Below are 20,530 nucleotides of genomic sequence, written 5' to 3' on the forward strand. Positions count from 1 at the left end.
ACCAGCCCTTAACACTTAACCACCCTTTAGATAAGGAACTATTTGCATTTGGTGGTTTTTGGAGGTGTGCCGCCGAGGCCGCGGCGACCATTTGGCCAATATTTTGTTCCATAAGTAATTGAACTATACCAATATTATCATAATAAAGAAAAATGATAATAACTTCCTAAAAACATTGTATTTTATTCAAAATCAATACCGGCCCTTGAAACTTAACCACCCTTTATATGTTTTTAATGTAATTTTCACAATATTGTCAAAAATGAACCTATAGATAGAGGATATAATTTCAACGTTATATGGAATTCCTTAGTCTTAATTATGAAAGTGGTCTAAGTCAAAGCTTGGAATAAATTACATATAATTTATATTTACTGAATGAAAAAATCTAAGCATGCAATAATGAGGAAGAGAAATTACATCTTAGAGAAAGTCATGATGTACATTTACAAAATGCCGAAAGAGCTAGGAACTGTCTTGCAGAGGACCCGAAAAAAGCCAAAGAAAATGTCAGCGAATACTATGGATCCGCGTTTGATTTACAAAAAGCACTTCCGTACCCAAAACTGTCTGCTTCGTTAGTCTATTATAAGCGAAATATGTACGTTTATAACTTGGTCTTCCATAATGACAATGTCAAGATGTATGTATGGGATGAAACTACAGCATCGAGAAGTGCACAGGAAGTAGCATCATGCATTTTAACGCATATGGAGGATATTATATGTAACTACTCAAAAACTCGTAATAGCTTACAGTGATGCGTCTTCAGTTTAAAATCGTAACATTAAAGTAGCATTAACATTATTCATTAAAATTACTCAGTCAAATAATAATAATACAATATTGAAACGGTAGACCACACATTTTTGGTATTGGGGCATTTCTTTCTACCGAATTGCCGTGATTTCAGTTTGATAGGAATGAAAATCAAAGAAGAAGCTTACTTATACTCGTACAACCCTAAGCATTATTATGAATTTATAGAAAAGTGTAAAAGGAAAAAGCCATTTTCGGTAAAACGAATGTCGCAGTCGGTTTTTATTTCGACAAAGTCAGTAGAAGAATCAATAACAGAAAGAGTAAAAAATACCGCTGGCTAATCTATCTCTTGGCTAAAAATTCAATGGATGCGTTTCTTAAGAAACGAACCTTGTAAAATGTTCTACAAAACTTCTTTAGATGATTCTAAATTCCACGTTTTGGATCTTTCATCTAAAAGAGGAATACGAAAAATATTAAATTACTTCCATTATACACAACTCCTAATCCAGAAACGGAAGAAAAACATAGGCCCCTATTATGAGTTAGATTCGATCTTCGATATTCGCTGGTTGTCGAAGATCGAAAATCGAATGTCAATTTGATATTATGAACGGTGCAACCCTATCGAAATTTTCGTTGTTTACCGAATTTAGAGTCGAATGCAATTTTGCTTTCGATTGTGTAGCGTATTGTGGGAAAACTTGTTAAAGTGTAAGTTGTTTGCGATTATTTATGGTTTTAAAGTAACCAAATAATAAATATATACTAATTTTGTTAATTTTATGCAGGTCGAAATTCGTGAGTACCAAACAACAATTAGAAAGGCGAATCCACAATTCGCAAAAGGGATTTGCACCAAAGTTCACGCAGCAAAAAAATGAGAGGAATTTACAACGGAGCTGAATTGCTTGGGATCACCAGTGAGAACGGCAGCAAAATGGATTAAGCTTAATAATGGTTTTTTTTTGTGATGTTTTTAAAAATACATTTTTATTTTCCCTTGGCAGGTATGGGCTGAAATACGTAGAGGAACTGAAATACATATTTTTTTGAATGACGAATAATTGAATAAAGAAAGTTTATAACAAAAATAAAACAGAAACTGTGGTGTAAAGGTTTCTATTTAATACTTTTTAGATTTTTCTATAATATTCTAAGAATTTCATTTCTTATGTTTTCTGCTTCTCCGTTATTTGGCTCCACTTCAATATCTTCAGCATCATCGTTGAGGGTCTCATCGGATAACTCTTCATCCGGAAGTTGAACATTATAAAACAACCAAATGTTGTGCAAAGCTGCACACACATTAATAATTTGTGTTGCTTTTTTTGGAGAATAGTGAAGAGCTCTTGGCTCGGGTGCACTGCTGCAACTGGTTTTCTGTACTGGACAGTAGGTTCATAAACGCCTCTTTAGATAATCTAAAGTTCTTTAAAAAACTGTAAGGAAATTTCTGTAATATTAAGTACGTCAACACATTTTGAAAATACTAAACTTACTCAGTGGAAGCCATTTCAAGGGGGTTTCATGCGCCCCTCAGCTGTTTTCTACATCTAGCTAGTTCCACTAATCTTTCATCGACCGATGAATCGTCGAACCACAACTCTGTTGTACTCATTTTCACAAAAAATACTTTTTTTAACTTTTAAAATTGTTGTTAGCAAAGAATTTCAACACAATCGGTTTTTCTTTTATTTTGATTTGCTGTATCAGCTGAGAAAAATTATCTATTGTAAATGCGTCGAGCGACCGAAATTCACAATAGTCATATTCTTCAACGAATGAACACCATAATACCAAATGAAAATTCGTTCGATCAGCACTTTCGACTATAGTCGAAGATCGAATGTTGCTCATAATAAGGGCCATAAAGATTTTACATCCCACAATGAATCTTAAAAACTAGAAAAAATGATAAAAATGAATTACTTTTTAAAAATAATTAATAAATTTTTATACATTACTTCGTTAAAGTTATTGTTTCAAATAAAACGCATCGTTCTTTATTGCACTAAGTCATTTGAAAATGGTCTAGGTCAATTAGAGCTTTAAAAACAACATTTTCGTATGAAATTCACACAAAATTTCATATTGAAATTTCCAGTAATCAAGACTAAGAAAATTATGAATTAAAATCTCGCATAATATAAAAATGTTTCTTAACTCGTTTAAACGCAATTCATTAAATATCTCGAAACAAGAAATATATGACTTAGACTTTAATATATGACTTAGACAACTTTCATAATTATGGGCACAAATATAACTCGATATATGTATGACTTTTTGTCTTGAGTAATGTAATAAAAGTCAGAAATAAATTATTATTACTGAAATTTGAAAATCTCAAAATTATGATCAAATAAAAAAATTAAATAAAATAATTTATTATATGATTGAGTGTTTTTTTCATAAAACTGATAATGATTACGGCCCCTGGTACATTGGCTATGGCATGATTATACTCTATTTTTACTGCTCTTCTCAGCTGCTTTTCAGCATAGGCAGATCTCTCAATTTTTAAGGACTGTCCCATTATCCGCCGGATTTCTGGAACTGTATTAAAATGACAAGATACGTAGCAACGGCTGAGCTCAACTGCAAGTAAAAAATTGAAAAGACATTTAAGCCAATTAATTAAAAATATCAAAGCACTATTGATTTAAATGGAACATTAAATTACTAAAAATTTCTTATGTTTATGGTGATTATACAATAATTAATATAAGTTTTATAAAATTTTTTTGAAGGAATTATGATATTTTGTTTTAAAATTTGTTCGAGGAGAAATTTTAAAATTTTAATTAAGCCATTCTTCCAAAGCACCAGTTTATCAGAAAGCTATAGTTGAATAATCTAAGGGCTGTAGCTTTCTAAGCTGCTTAAGTTAAAGTTCTAACAAACGCCTTATTTGTGGGTAGGTACTCCAAATTTTGACCGCCGTGGCCGAATGGGTTGGTGCGTGACTACCATTCGGAATTCAGAGATAGAACGTCGGTTCGAATCTCGATGAAAGATCAAAAATTAAAAAAACGGTTTTGCTCGATAAATAAAAATCGATTTTTTTTTTTTGCATGTTATTGTAGTAAAACATTTCAAAAATACCGTGTTAAAATTTTAAGTCAATCCGAGCAAAACTTTTTAAGTTATAGAGCATAAAGCCGAGCCGCCTCAAACATCTGCCGAGACGCAGCGGTTGCGCGCGTAGTCCATTACAAACTTTAAACGCGGTTTTCTCGAACCTTTTTTTTAAAGTGCGTAGTCATTGGCATTTGAAAACTACTCAACCGATCCTTTTGAAATTTTGCACACATATTTTACATATAAAAACCTCCCCCCAACGTTTTTTTTCGCCATTTTTTTTATATTAAGGTGGTTTTACACCTACAAAATGGCGGCACACCACAAATAGGAGCGGATGCTCGGTCAAACACACAAAAAGGGTGTACGCCAATTATATACCTACATATATATACTCCAAGTTTTGTTAGGTGAAGTCTTACCGAAGAAATCTGGACATATACACGTTTGGTGAAAGTGGTTGGAAAAATACACGCCAAAGAAGATTAGGGCACCAAAAAGTGGAGAAAACCTAATAAAAATTAGTATTTCTTTATTATTCGTTATTCCCTTACTCGTGATTACTCCTTTACCCGTGTCAGATGGTGTAAAGAAATGTTGAAGAAACTCAGCCGCGGTGGTTTAAAGCACGTCTCGTATGGCATTGCTACAGGTGACCAGATCTATGCATCAGCAATCGCCGATATGGGTGTTCCAAAACGAGCTTTGTGGAAGTAGCACCTCAAAGCAAATGGTGGCCTGTTTTTGTTTTTCAGAAAATCTAGACATGTCGCAACTATACCACTAGAGAAACTTACCTATAACAAACAGTAAATTCTGAATGGTACACAACCATTTACTTTCGAGAAGTTTTCGGAGAATTAAGGAAAACCAACCGCCCAACCGAAAACGATTCACCTTTACCAAGACAAAGCGAGGTTGTTGTTGTTGTACGAGCATAAACATTACTTATACATGCTGCCTGACCGGATATAAACCCGGGTCGTTCCGATAACGAAGAACCGATTATCGTAGGAACATACAATAGAACCGACAGTCGTCGGAGCTCTCATGTATCGGCTCATACAAGAGACTTTTGTGCACTCAAAAGTCCGAATTAATGGGTCATCCGCCTTACAGCCCTGATTTGTCACCCAATGATTACTTTTTGTTCGCGAACATCAAAAATAAAAAGCGAGGTCAACGTTGTTCAATGCCTGAAGGAGCTATTTAAGTTTTTAAACAGATTATTTTGGAGGTATTTGAGTGGCAAAAGTGCTTTGAAAATTCGTTCAAGCGAAAGCAGACGTATGTTGACTTCCAAGGCGAATATTAAAAAAAAACAAAGCCATTTTCACTTATATTTTGCTGTGTTTTCATTATTGGGCGCAATATATAATATAACACCCTCGTAAAAGATGAGTGAAAAATTTAAACAAATTATTTAAGTGAATTTAATTAATATTAAGAGGTTAATTCTTAATATAATCTCTACTTTTCATATAATTTAATAATACGAAAATTCCTTTCCTTATAATTTGCAACTCAAAGTCGTTGGCAACAAAGTTGAATTTTGAAAAAAACTTTCTTTCTCAAATAATTTTTTTTAAGTATATTTTATGCTAATGAATTAGAAAAATATGGATAAAAATTTTAAGAAAAACCGAAGAATTTTATATTTTTAAAAAACTCTATACGATTATTTTCAATTTATACTATAAAGGTGAATGTCTGTTCGTTGTCCGCGCATCACTACGAAACGACAACACCAAATGGCGTAAAAATTTTTTGCATTCATATTTTCACCCAGTGAAGGTTATAGGCATGTTTTTATGATGGAACTACCTTCCCACAGCCCTCAGGCCGCGCCACCACGCTCATTCATCACTAATAATCGAATATTTGCTTAAATTGAATCTAAAAAATCTTAGTTTTTCCTATTTCCCACTATTTATAGCACACTCTAGACTTCATAATCCGCAGAAGCTATTTAACTATGACCCAAATGCAAAGTTCAAAAACGGTGGAGATAGAAAATTAATAAAAATAATTTTGCTTGATATTTTTCTGATTGGTTGTTTTGATTTTATTCAACGAGGCATAGCAGCGGATGCCGGTATTTTAATATTATGGTTATTAATATAAATTATTAAAAATTATCTATATATATAAAAATTAAGCCGAAAAAAGTGTGCATTTGTCCGGGGTAATCTCAGCAACGCGTATAAAGAAAACAATGAAAGTTTCCCACATTGTTGGTGCTGGTTTGGCAAAGGTTTCTGTGAAGTTTGATTGAAATCCGATAACGCGTGTGTGTGCGGTGCGTCGGTTAAGTGTTTTTGCTATTTGCCGCACGTATTTTTTGTACCGCACATAGCATTCATTAGAATTGAATACATTTTGGTTGGGTGTGTCTGGGCCGATTATTATTGTATGAAATTTGGTATATATATATATTTTTCCACGGTGAAGCTTAGTATAATGTGCTTATTGATTCCACTCGCCACCAGGTGGCGCTGCCGAAGCCCAAAACGAGGACCAGGGTAACCCTAGGATGTGTTTTTACATTGTGGGTATCAAATCAAAGCTACTGATGAGTGCTTTAATACAGAGTATTTTTTAGATCTCTGAGTGACCAGGGTGTCGAGATATAGCCGAGAAGGTGGACCAAGGTACCCTTGGATGTGTTTGTACAATATGGGTATCGGATGGAAGCTGTTGATGAAAGCTTTTAAGTGAACTAATTTTTACTGCCCGTTTCCGGGATAAAGAAAGGAGATGGAGCTGGAGATGGAAGAGGAAAAGGAATAGCTACAGGAAGAGGAAGAGGAAGACCACTTATTATTAAAAATTAAAAAAAAAATTCTAAAAAATTTTTTAAATGTTACATATACGCTTTTTATATAAACGTTAATCTGAAGTCAGTTATAGTGAAAAATTCATTCTATCATTGCCGGCGTGATTGGTGATCGTTTCCTTAATTTTTTGCAGAAAGGTTATACTAATATGAGATATTACCAATATCATTCATATATTTACGTATTACCTGTGTACTCACAAATATACGGTTGAAGCAAATATATGTCAGTTTTTTTACTTCGCCTGGAAAAGTTTATATAAATTTAAGAAGAGTATGGTAAATATAACTTATTTTATATCAGACTTCACGCAAAAAAGTCATTTGCACCTGAACACATAGCTGGGTTTAAGCGGGGGAATAGAACAGTTCTCTTCTCCTTCTCCGCTTTTTCGCACACGTAATTGTATGGGATGAGTGCATGATGGCACATAAAAAGTCACTGGAAGCGCTTGATAGGACATTACGATATTTACGTAGTAAAAATGAAATGTTTGGTCGTGCCTTAGTGCTGCTGGCAGGTGATTTTAGACAAACACTGCCTGTTATTCCTCGAGCAACTGTAGCAGATGAATTGGCTGCATGTTTGAAATCATCATATTTGTGGAAACAGTGGAGACATGTTCAAACACTCAAACTAACTACAAATGTACGTGTTCTAATGCAAAATGATCCATCAGCTGCTGAATTTTCACAGCAATTATTGGATATTGGAAATGGCAAAGTTCCTGTCGACAATTTAACTGGCTTAATAACTTTTGTCAAATAAGTCAAACGAAAGAACAGTTAATTCAAAGTATTTCCCCAAATTTGCCTCAAAATTACAAAAATCATGATTGGCTTAGTGAACGAGCCATCATGGCTGGCAAAAATAAAGATGTGAATGAAATGAATGCGGCTATTTTGGCTAACATACCAAGTCCAGAACAAACATATCGATCCGTTGACACTGTTACAGATCAAGATGATATTGTAAATTATCCCATTGAATTTTTGAATTCCTTTGATTTACCTGGATTACCGCCACACATGCTAAACCTCAACCGATTATTATGTTGAGAAACATAAATCAACCACGACTATGTAATGGCACTCAATTAAGAGTTAAGAGATTGATGAATAACGTCATTGAAGCAACAATTTTGAATGGAAAATACTCTGGTGAAGACGTTTTAATACCGCGAATACCAATGATACCATCGGATATGCCGTTTGAATTCAAACGTCTTCAATTTCCTGTTCGCCTTGCATTTGCGATTACTATTAATAAGTCTCAAGCTCAAACTTTATGAATTTGTGGTATTGATTTAGAATACCCATGTTTTTCTCATGGCCAACTTTATGTTTCATGCTCAAGAGTTGGTAAGCCATCGGTATTGTTCATTTGTTCAACAACGCATGGAAAAACGAAGAATATTGTATACCAAAGAGCATTACAATAAAAAAAGTAATAAAGTAAATCACATCAAACGTTTTTTAATTGCTATTACTATTCAAAATTTCTTTCATTACTATTCATGCGCGAGAATTTCTATAAAAAACACACAGTATTTCTCGGCTTAATTTAATTAATTAATCTAGATTTTTTTGAAGACGACCAGCGGAACGGGCGGGTTTTCGCAAGTTTTCTATGAAACTAAAGCCGGCTTTGAAAGTATTCGATGCGGTAACAGCTGGTGGTAACAGAGGAAGAGGAAGGCCTCCTCTGCGTTGGAAAGATCAGGTGGAGAAGGACTTGGCTTCACTTGGTGTGTCTAATTGGCGCCGGTTAGCACGAGAAAGAAACGACTGGCGCGCCTTGTACAACTCGGCCAAAATCGCGTAAGCGGTTAAGAAGAAGAAGAACTGGCACTTGTGAACTGAACTAAACAAGGTCAAAAATAAAGATTTTCATCGCTCTAAATAATTTTTTTAATTGTATTTTATAAAAAAGTTATTCAAAAATAAAAAATGGATGCTTAATTTTGTGCCACCTTCTAACTTGTTACTAATTTAATGAATAACAATAAAATATTTTCCAGTTTGTCTACTCACCGATGTCAAAATATTTCTATTAATACGACATAGCCCCAGCGCGGAGAATTCTACATCGATAACAAGTAACTGTTGCCAAAACTTTTTGATCTATGCTTGAAAAAAAAAACAAAAGTTTATATTACAAATTCAGTTGCTCACACGATTTGCATGAGCAACAAAAACAAAAGGTTCACCTCTTCCACTAGTATCGGCTCATTAGTTCTTCGCTCGATCTCGGACACAATTTGTATAGTTTTCTTGGACTGGTTAATATTTTTTTATTATAATAATTTGATATAGAAGTTTAAAGCAAATGATGTTGGAAGACTTTATACACACCTCCCTCGTTGCAATGTGACATGGTTCCACCACCAATAACAATCGCATTATATGCAAAGTAATCCACAATGCTTGACCCCATACATAGCCGGTAGCATTTCGATTTAGCAACGCCACAAATAGAAAATAGGAAGTGGCCACCACGTGCAGCAGGCAGGATACTAGGATGAAAAGCACAGCAGTGCCATAGGTGCTGGTGGGCGCAAAAAATAATTATTTGGGCTTATTAGTTTGGAAAATTTTATTTGATTTTTTTAGGTTTCTTTTATATGATACTACTTACTGTGAAAAAATTTGCACACATTTGCCCAAAGATTCGTGATGGTCGGCAAGTGATCGCAACAGGCAAACTCGTGTTTTTCCTGAAAGAAAAGAGCAAAATAGCTTAGACATTGAAAATGGGCGTGGAGCTAAAAAGATATGCACGATTCTTATATGTATTTGTACAATGGTTTTTTGAGCATAAAAAATTGAACATTAATTTTTAAATCTTCACAATCTTGCGCTCCGCTATATCTTTGAAATTATTGCGTATTAACTTTGATATATTGCGGAACACTTTAGCAACTAGGGAGATTTAAAATTTGTACACCCGTGCGCACTAGTGTACTAGAGTAATATAACATTTTTCACATAATGGTTGTTTGTAATGCATTGAACCCATTTAGATAAATCGAATAAAAGTTGGAATATCGCAAGCTTCCTAGTACGAGTGGAAGATAAATTGGTATAAAAATTAGCGAAATCGGACAATAGGCACCAAAGACCAGAAAGTAGTCACAGTCCATAGTCCACAGAATGGTAATTTCGACACTTCGGTAGCTACTAAAGAAAATTTGCTCATAATTTATTTAAGAAATTGTCTGAGAGACAGAAGTAGGATTTGTACATGAGGAAAAATATTTTTGAAAATTGATCTCATTTTGGCAAAGAACAGATAGACATACCCGTACTTATATATAAAGCCCATATGAATAAATTATGAAAGGTTGTATCAAAATCAATAAGAAGAACTAATTGGCTGATGAACTGATTGAGGGTGACCAACGTACATTGTCCAAATATGACACAGAAATCAAATCAAACGAAACCCCTGACTCTTTAGTTAGGATGGAGACTGCAGATGGGCAAAACTGATGTTACCTGTCATGTCCGACCGACTGTCGCAGATCCTGTTACTAAGCAGAAACGACTGTAGGCAGCTGGTTGGCCTGATGATGACAGGCTACTTTCTATTGGGGAAGCACTTGGAAAAGATGGTCATATCAGGCTATGCACTTTGCCCAGCATGTGGTGAGGAGGATGAGACGGCGGACCTCTTCCTGTGCGTCTGCCCGGCCTTCGCTGGAATCAGGCTCGGGGTCTTTGGTACTGATGTGTTAAGAAATGACCTCCTTAGCTTCTTAGCACCACAAGATCTACTCAAATTTCTTTGGAGGTCGGATAGATTGAAAGAAAATTAAAAAGGGAACCCGAATGCAGTACAATGGACTTAATGTTGCCTGAGTGCTGTACAAAAAAAAAAAAAAATGAACAGAAAGAAAAGTTTATGAACCAAATACAAAAAAAAATGATTTTGAGTCATGAAAATTTTTGTTTTGACCTTCACGCGCTCCATTAATTGTCTATTTGTATAAATTGTAATAATTATAAATCATCCGCTAGAGTAATTAATTTTGCGCCACCTTGTAAAAGAAAATGCCATTGAAGACATCTGGTTTAAACAAGACGACCAGATTTGCGTCTGAATTCTGCGATTTCCGAAAACTTAATAATAAGCCGAAGCGGTGACGTCAATTGGCCTCCTCGGAGCAGCAATTTGCCTACCATTAAACAGTTTAATGTAGGGCTCCATTATGGACAAATATTATGCCAACCACCCAGAGACCTTTCAAAAGTTGAAACACGAAATTGATATACACTTTGATGAGATAATTGCCAAATATCGAAAATGTATTAAAAAATTGGGTTCACAGCGCCGAATGGGCTTACAGTACAGCCAGCCGTGAAATAGGGTTGAGCTTGTGTAATAAAAAAAAAAGTCGAATGAAAAAGAAATCATTGGAAATACTAATTCGTATTTTATTTAATATTATATTATTACACCTAAAACATGCGCCGGCTATATGAAGCTCGGCTCCAACCGAATTAAAGCTCTGCTTCACTAGTTTTTTTTCGCTTAAACTCACCTAAATTTTCTTTATTCATTGATTCGCTTTGCAAATGTTGTATACTCTCATGTAGTGACATCGTATTACCTGGAGTGATTCTAATGCTATTAGAATGATTTTTCATAACACCGTAAACTTTTTTATCTGTAAAAAGAAAAAAATATACGGGTTTAGTGTTGAATGAAATATTTACAAGTGTATTTTAAATCGCTTTTTTCAAATGTTTACTTATAAAATAAACACCATCAACCTTGTACTTATTATACCCTTACCTGTAAGATAATGACTCCTCAACGTTTCATTTAAACGGCGAAAACGTCTGCCAAGTCCAAAGGCAGTGTTGGCGAATAAAACATGGAATCCCATCATGATAAAATAAAGGAAATAAAATGGTAAATACCATTCGATATTGGTTTCTGAAACAAAACCAACAAATGATACATGTTGCTCTATATGTACAGGGTGGCACGAAATTAACCACCCTATCGGAAGATTCATAATTTTTGCAAATGGCGTCGTAAGACAGTCACATTTCCCACTTGTTACAATCTAGACAACCGCAGTATACAAACCAACAAACAATGGAGGGGGTAAAGGTCAATGTAAAGAATTCGATCATTGAAAATATTTTTTTTTATTTATGGATGATAATGATATTTGGATGATTAATTTTGTGCCACCTTGTATAAAAAAAATGTCATTTGCTACAAGAATGCCATATTACAAAAAAAAAATTATTTACTTTTAGATAATATGTTTGCAGAAATGGCCACAAGCTCTTTTCTAAACTGTGAAAAAAAATTATGGCAAAACCAAATAAAATACGTGTTATTACTTTGACTTAGGAAGGCATAGTCAATTTAAGCCTTTAAATTCGTTTTTCTTACCTTATTGGCTTGTGGATTATGGCGCTCTTGCAGCAAATGAGCGATAGGTTATTTTCAATCACTTACTGCGAGACTTGTTTGGTCCGATTTCGACTTGGAGTAACCATGTCCATATGTCAAACCCTTCAACAAAATTTTTTGAAATTGTAAATAGCAAATGTCTATTTTTTTAAATGATTATACAACCTATCAGTACTGCAGTTATTATCAACGGGATTGTGGCCAATAGTCTGGCTACAATGCGATCACGTTTGAAGTTCGAAAAAGAATGCATTTCGGCATCGAACTGTAGAATAAAAAATATGTATGTACTTATATAAGAATTAATTAATCTCGTCGTAGTGCTGGGTACTAAATTATTTAATATTTTTTATAGGTTTCAGGTTTCACATATCGCTGTAGTGAAAATTTTCCAGGTCTACTTTTTTCGAAAATATTTATTTTAATGCCAGCAGCAAGAAAAATAAAAAAATGCGTCATTGCCCAAACTATTGAACTACTTATTTTATTGTTAACCGTTTCTTCTCCATGATAAGAAACTTTGCTAAGTCCAAAATATTCATCGATACTGTAATAGGCCCCAAAGAATACCAAAACTGTTCATCAAAGTTATGGAAATCGATTCGTTTGAGACTGTTTTAGCTTGAAATTCGCAAAATTTGAAAAAACTAAAGATGTTCCAAAATAACACATGGGCTGAAAAGTCCCGAGCCTAACAAAGAAGACAGGTTTCTTTGTTTACACTCAGCTTTATTCATTAACGTAATTTCCATCAAGAATAACGAAATCATTCCAACGCCGCTCTAACATTTCAATACCACTTTTGTATAACGATTTAACTTAGGCCTCAGTTCAGCGATAACCTCTTCATTCGAGCGAAATTTTGTACCGGCGACCATTAGGAAAAGCCATTAGTCACTGGGAGCCAAATCTGGCGATACGATGGATGTGGGAGTGATTTGCAGTTCAGTTCATGTAGTTTTGTCATTGTTTAGATTGATTTGTGATACGGTGCGATGTCTTGTTTTTGGCCAACAGTGAGAAAACGCGGCACCCTCTTTGAACAGAGCTTTCTTATAGTGAAATGCTCAAGCAATATAAAGCCAATACGTTCTTTTGATATCTTTACGATGTCAGCTAACTCAAGCAACTTCACTTTTCGGTTCATTGGATTTCGATTTTGTGGATTTTTGTGCATCATAGGTGCTTTTACGACCACATTTGAAGTCAGCAAACCATCGGTTTTTTGTTGTTGCTTCTGAGCAAAGCGGAGTCCCCATAACACATTTCCAGCCATTGCTTCGCTTGAACGGTGTTTTCCCCCTCATCAAGAAGCAGTGTAAAATTAAAACACGAAATTCTTTTTGATCCATTGTTATGAAAATAACCTCAGTAGCGTCACTCTCAGCCCAATAACTCACGAACTAATGAATAGAATACAATGAAATTTTAACAACTGCCTGTCTAAAGTTAGTACTAACTAAAAAAGAAGTGAACGCAATAAAACTAGTGCCTTATATATGTTTGGCCCGGCACTTTTCAGTCCATGTGTTATTATTCAATATTAAAGAAGATTAGTTATCCAGAATCAGAAAAGCTGATTTTTTTAATGCTTCGAAAGTATAGTCTATTGAGTATTCAGTCGCATTACAAAATTTTTTGATCGATTTTGAAGCTTGTTTAGCTTCTACAACCTTTTTAGCGATGGCGAACAGTTGGCCTGCTAGCAAATTCGTGTTATTTAAAAATTGAAACGCATTTAATTGGGTAAAAAAGTGGAAGAATATCTCGCCGATGTTAAATATGGAGTCTCTTAATGGTTTTACTTCTGAGTTCTTATCTGTGTTCGTACCTTCGGTTTTAGACAATTTTAAGAATAAAAAGCTTCGATTTATAGCACTTAAACTTTATGCTATCTATGAAGAGTGGATAGAAAAAATTATTTACCTTCCTTAAACGTGAATTGAGCTCTTGTGTAGGTTTCACGCTGAAGAGACCGCAACCCATGCCAGCAGCACTCGACAACACCACCACAGTCACATCGAACGCAGTTACCACTTTGGAGGTAGAAGTATTCATTCTAAAAGATTGATTATTTGTATTAAGAGGTAAGTTATGTATTGTAGTTGTGAAAGCAGGCGATGCAATAAAATATTAACTTGATCTCAAAACCTTTTCATACTACTTAGTGAGTCTAAAAATACAGTGAATAAATTTCGACTTTTCTACAAAACCTTTCAGTCATTTCTAGTTAGAAGAAAAGTATAAGAAAATAATTTAAAAAAAATGTCAAAGAGGATCAAATTCACATATCCAACTTCAACTTTTCCAAAAATTCTACATCAAAACATTTAAAGCACTCACTTTTAATAAAAATGCTGCATAACTCCGAGCAACATGTTGTTAGCAACAATTTCACCAGCAACATTTCTGCGCGCAAATAATAATAATTGCATATTTTTAATGCTTATAAGTAAATTTTCAATATTATACGCTTCATTCATGAAAGTTTAATTAATATTTTTTTAATTTTTTGAAATATAAATTTTCTTTTTCAATTATTAGTATTAACATTTTTTTAACATAAAAAAGCACGTAAGCACTAGAGTTTTTGCACCGTGGTAAATATATTAGCAAGTGTAACAATTAACAATTCAAGTAGTAATAAATATTTATGTGCATATATAACATCCCCATCGCTAGTAGGTAAGTTAACTCTTATATTCCAATTTATTAAGTATTAATTACACAGCTCTAATTTATTACATTGTTTGCATAAACCATTTTTTAATAGGTTATTTAGGTCGTGAATTCCAGCTAGCCGTAAGTGGATTGACAATACTCGTACATGTACCTGGTCGGAACCACTACTTACGGTTCTTTACTGATGGTGCAAAGTTTAATTAAGTTGGCTTGGCGTCTACTGTAAAAAGACAAAAGTAAGCGTTTCGGCTCGTCTTCCTAATCTGTAGCGTATTTCAGGCTGAATTTCCAGTCATTAATGAGGTAGCTGTCTGGTTAGGCAAAAATGTGACTTCCTTTAGAGAAGCCTATACTTATTATGCGGCAATTTAATCTCTTGATGGGGTTGTCACTAATTCCATTATTGATCGCAAATGCTGAGAATCTCTTAACGAGATAGCGGAATATTTTCGCATCCATTTGATATGGGTGCCATAGTGACACGCCAGGGAGGTGTAAGGGAGACAAAGCGAGAGAGGACACCACCTCCGTATGGAGACTACAATGTTCTCAAACACCTCTCAACTTACAAACTGTGTGGTGCAAGTAGCATTGCCACTTCGGCCAACACGAAGTGAGTTCATAGTCTGACGTGTACACTACAAAAAGAATTTGACCAAAATGGGATGTCATGCACTAAAAGGTTACTTAATCGGCCCAATCGTCGAAAACGGCTCTATGTTAGATGTTTTCATCACAGGACACTGCTTCCTAGGTTGTCATGCTCAAATATTGAATATAACTTATTTCGACTATTGCAGATGCTGTGAGAATGAGGAGGAGGAAGAGTCTGTCAGACATCTTCTTTGTCCTGCGTGGCATGCAACTGGGTTTAGATACTTTGGCTCATCGTTATCCAATGATACTGCGGACCTTAGAGATACAAGTATCAGTCAGATCAATGCGTTTGCACTTAAAACAAAATGGTTTCACTCCTGTTGTGCTTTGGTATCACAATGGATCGGCAACGGTCTACGTGAGCTGGTTTATTATTCTACTACTTATTAAATTTTTTTATAATGTTTCAATAGCATTATCGTATACAAGTTTTATTTTAATATTGGAACTATGAATATTTTCTTAATTAGTATTTATGTTATTGTACATATTTTGGTTGCTCTTTGTATGGCGAAACTTTATAATTTTTATGTATCACTTATTTCTATTTTCCGTATACTTTTCTCTAGTTTTATTTTTATTATCAATATCTAAGTCCAATATTTACTGGTTTTTATTTGGTGACTGGTGACTGATAAAGGGTTGTCCAATAACAGGTGTTACAGATGAATGGATTGAGCTATCAAGAGATGACTAACGATTTTTTATGGCCGAAATTGGATGGTATTGATCTGGGCAATGTTTATTTTTAACAAGATTACGTGCCACACAAGCAACGAAACCATTGATATTTTGCGAGAAAAGTTTCCGGACTGTGTTATCTCTTCAAGAGGTGATCCCAATCGGCCACCGAAATCTTGTGATTTAACAACTAGTTTCTTTGGGGCCACGTGAAAGATAAGGTCTACGCCAACAGCCCAGGGTCGATTCAAGACCTCAGAGATGGAATTCGTGAGGTTATCGAGGACATAGGGCAGCCACTTTGCAATTCGGTTATAGAAAATTTGTGAAAAGGATATAGTCCTGTAAGTGTGGTTGTGGTAGTCATTTGTCTGATGTTATTTTCCACTATTAACGGCATACCTTCCTCTTTATAATGAAATAAACATCCGATCATTTATATTACAAAATAGCATTTTTCTTTGAATATCAAAATAACACCTCTTATTGGAAAACCCTTTAGAATTTTTATAATATTTTTAACTAGCTGAATTTGTATTATGTGCTAAACAGTCTTGCAGCGGGCAGCAGGTAACGGCTGACGGCTACTTGCATAACATTTAATCGCATTAAATCGCACAGAATTGCGGCGGCAATGGTTCTCTTGCCGTCGGTTATTTTTACCGCGGAAAAATAGTGAGACGCATTTCAATTATCTCCGCCGGGTTGAAGACTCAGGGTTGTTTTTCTGATCACTTGACGACAATTTGTTTGTTTACAAGCAGCAGGCCGGCAAATAACAAGCAAATAATATTCGATTTGATTGTCACAATACGCCAAATCTTGGAGAATCGACACACACCATCTTTTCATCGATTTCAAAGCTTCATTCGACAGTACGGAAAGGCGTTACCTGTATGCCGCGATGTCTGAATTTGGTATACCCGCAAAACTAATACGGCTATGCAAGATGATGTTGCTCAATACGAGCAGCGCCGTCAGAATTGGGAAGGACCTCTCCGAGCCGTTTGATACCAAATGAGGTTTCAGACAGGGTGACTTGCAGTCGTGTGACTTCTTTAACCTGATTTTGGAGAGAATCGTACGAGCCGCAGAACTTAATCGCTCAGTCACAATTTTTTATAAGAGCGTACAATTGTTGGCGTATGCCGATGATATTGACATCATCGGCCTTAACAAGCGCGAAAATAAAATGCAAACCAAATAAAAAAATAAATATTGTACTACACATTTTCACACAAAATGAAGCGATTTTGGCCATTTTTTTGTTTCTATTTTTCATTTGTAAGTAGTGTAAAATTGACTCAGGACACTGATGCGTGTTAAATAAGACGGCAATGTTGGCAACATTGTAGCGCAGCATGCTGCTAGCGACATTTGCTTGCAGCGCCAGTTGAAGTTGAACATTGAAATGCGTGAAAATAAATGCTTTTAAATTATTTAAAATTGAACTAAAATTAAAAACAAACAAAAAACACTTATGCACACAGTAAATTATTGATGGCAGTTTTAACATAATAAAATGGATGAGAATATTTTTGATATTTATTTGCTTGATTTTATGGAGAACAATATATTTATGTTTTCTTTTAATTAATGTGTAATTATTATATTATTATTAAGCTATTGAAACCAAAACTTAGTAATATAACGATTTTTAAGCTTAGCGTGCTGTATATGCGTATTTTAAAAAGGTAAGCGTGATTTAAAATAATACTTACCGCAAAGGAACTTCCGAATTTACATCGAATAATAAGCCCTCGATGCTAAGAACCACTACATATAATATATAAAAAATAACACCATACTTCATCATTTAATGAAAATTATAGAACTTGTGCTGCCACTAAAATACATTTTACTTTCATTTCACTAAATGAATTCAATTTTTTTTTTTTTTTTGCTTGATTTAAATTCTACTTTCACTGCTTATTTAAGGGGCGTTGGACCTTGTGTTGGACTAAAAAATCGATATTTTTTTTATGACATATTCTAAAAGTACATCGTCTTAAAAATATTAATTAAAAAAATCATAAAGATCGGAGCACTAGAACGAAAGTTACAGACCGTGGAAGCGCGCAAATTATCCATAAATGAAGTGCACGCAAAACTTTAGACGCGGTGATCATTATTTATCAAAAACTATTTGACCGATTTGCATAAACTTTTTTTTTATTATTCGAAGTTACAACCCGTGAATCTGAACGGTTCACTTTTTATAAATATTTGCATAGTTCGCTGAAATTAATTTTTTTTTTAATTTTTCAACCCCTCAAAAATCGTTTTTTGGTGCAAAGCGGTTTTCATGTCGAGAAAAATTTTTTTTGGGTAAATAAACCATTTAGATTTACTAAAAAACATTTTTCTACAATAATCATTTAATTTTTTTGATTTCAGTTAAGCTGCTCATGCGCTACCGTGATCACTGCAAGCCTCTTCTAAAAAACTGCGTTTCGGGGGAGAGGCGATATTAACAATAAATAATAACATTTTTTTAAATAAATACATCAAAATGTGTTCTTCGAGAGTTACACTTCAGCATGATATATGCCTCATTTGAATAAAAGTTCTAAAACATATTTAAAAAAAAATTATAACAATCGTCCATTTTTTCGGACTCACAAGGTATATAACCCCTTAAAATAGCGCTCATACGCACCCAGGATCAGGCCTAAAGCAGCCGAGTATGCGGACAACAAAATGCTACGCCTTATCTCAATTGCGCCTTTCGCCTCTTGACGAATCGAAATCGGAGCTAAGCCTAGAACTTTGCTGAGATAAAACACACTTAAAGATGACTCGTTGATTTCCATTTTGTAAATTTGATTGTTAATTAAAAAAGTAAAACTGTTTTTTTTTTGTTTGAAATTCTATTATATACTACATATATGTATATGTATATATTTTTCTTCCCGTTAGCACTCCGAAATGTTAACCGAATATCAGAGTATAACCTCCGTATGCGACAACGTACGATCTCCGTTCACCAACTGGCATCGCCTATTCAAGTTGAAACTGTGTGAAAATTAAAATTTCGTCAAGTACAAGTTGTTATGCATTCATTTTGATAAATGACCAAAAGTGACGGTGTACAAACAAGCACTGGTGGTAAACAGCATTTTCGTCACCACATTCCGTTGCCACTAATGGGCCACACACTTAGACGCAAATAAGCGATTTATTGTTGAAGTAAACAAAATGCACACACGTCAAGAGACTAGGCAGTAATCAAGTTGTACAAATTCAATTTAAGTTCAACTTCAATTGATTCTTCCCTCATAACTAAACACACCAATTGGCAGACGCAAACCAGTCGAGTTTTTTGAGGGCAGTTATTACTTTTTTGTCTGATCTCAATTACGCCCTTTGCATTTTGCTGCATCGAAGTCGAAGCTAATGCCACGAGTTTGCTGAGATAAAAAAAATCTTTGAAATTAAAAATAAAAACTCGTTGTTTTCCATTTTGTAAATTTGATTTTTAATTATAAGCACAATATTTCCTATCTTTTTTTTTTAATTGCACCAAAGGAAATTATTGGTTTTCAATTAAACACCAAAATTACAGCATAAAAATATATAGGCATACACACATCCACTTGTATGTACATAAATATATTTATATAATATATATTTTCCTTCCCGTTAACACCCCTAAACTTTATTTGAAAGATATCAGCGTATGACCTCCGCACGCGCCGACTAAATTTCGTCAACTGGTATCGCCTTCTCAAGCTGACACTTAGTGAAAATTTAAATTTCGTCAAGTTCAAGTTATTATGCACGATTTTGATAAATGACCGCCACTGCATAGGTATACAAACAATGGCTGGTAAATACCGTTTTCGTCCTTTCCGTTGTTACTAATGTGTCATACATTTAGGCGCAAACAAGCGATTTATTGTTGAGGTAAACAAAGTGGGCACATCGAAAGACTAGGCAGTAGGTACAGGTGCCTTTACCATACAAGTTTGTTTACATACGTATGCGTGCACATGTTTGCATATGCATAGATACGTGGGGTCGTGTCTGGTTAAATTGTCGAAGTATATCGAAACAAGTTGGGAAAAAATTTGTTGCAAATAAATGTTAGATTCTTATCTTAAATGCGCCAGCAAGCCCGCACACGAGAAACATATTGAAACGGCAATACCATTTGAGGAGCTGTAGTAGTAGTTGAGAGGAACACCAAGTAAATCAGCCAGTCACTTGTCCGTAAATAATGTAAATAATATTGCTAAAAGCGTTATTTTGCATTCACACGTTTTTGTGAGTAAATAATTTTGCGAAAGATACATTGTGTATATTTTATTCATTTTGTTGTTGTTGTTGTAGCAGTACCTTTGCCCTGTCAGTGTAGCGTAATCACCGGTCGTCTTCGTCTAGCTCATCTAACG

At 34.6% G+C, this 20,530-nt stretch overlaps 1 protein-coding gene across 1 annotated transcript; it reads right to left on the reverse strand.

Annotated features, from left to right (window-relative positions):
* Positions 1-3,300: 3,300 nt before the first annotated feature.
* On the reverse strand, positions 3,301-18,949 carry LOC129245997 (gustatory receptor for sugar taste 43a-like). Its single transcript, XM_054884478.1, has 12 exons — positions 18,796-18,949; positions 17,858-17,912; positions 14,043-14,175; positions 12,282-12,381; positions 12,162-12,218; positions 11,481-11,624; positions 11,227-11,352; positions 9,321-9,399; positions 9,038-9,230; positions 8,893-8,961; positions 8,717-8,806; positions 3,301-3,363 (listed from the first exon to the last, which is right to left on the reverse strand). Exons 1-12 carry the CDS (start codon positions 18,947-18,949, stop codon positions 3,301-3,303), a joined length of 1,263 nt encoding a protein of 420 aa, XP_054740453.1.
* Positions 18,950-20,530: the final 1,581 nt, after the last annotated feature.

Source organism: Anastrepha obliqua, chromosome 4 (genome assembly GCF_027943255.1).
Source record: "Anastrepha obliqua isolate idAnaObli1 chromosome 4, idAnaObli1_1.0, whole genome shotgun sequence".
NCBI classification, from domain to species: Eukaryota; Metazoa; Arthropoda; class Insecta; order Diptera; family Tephritidae; genus Anastrepha; species Anastrepha obliqua.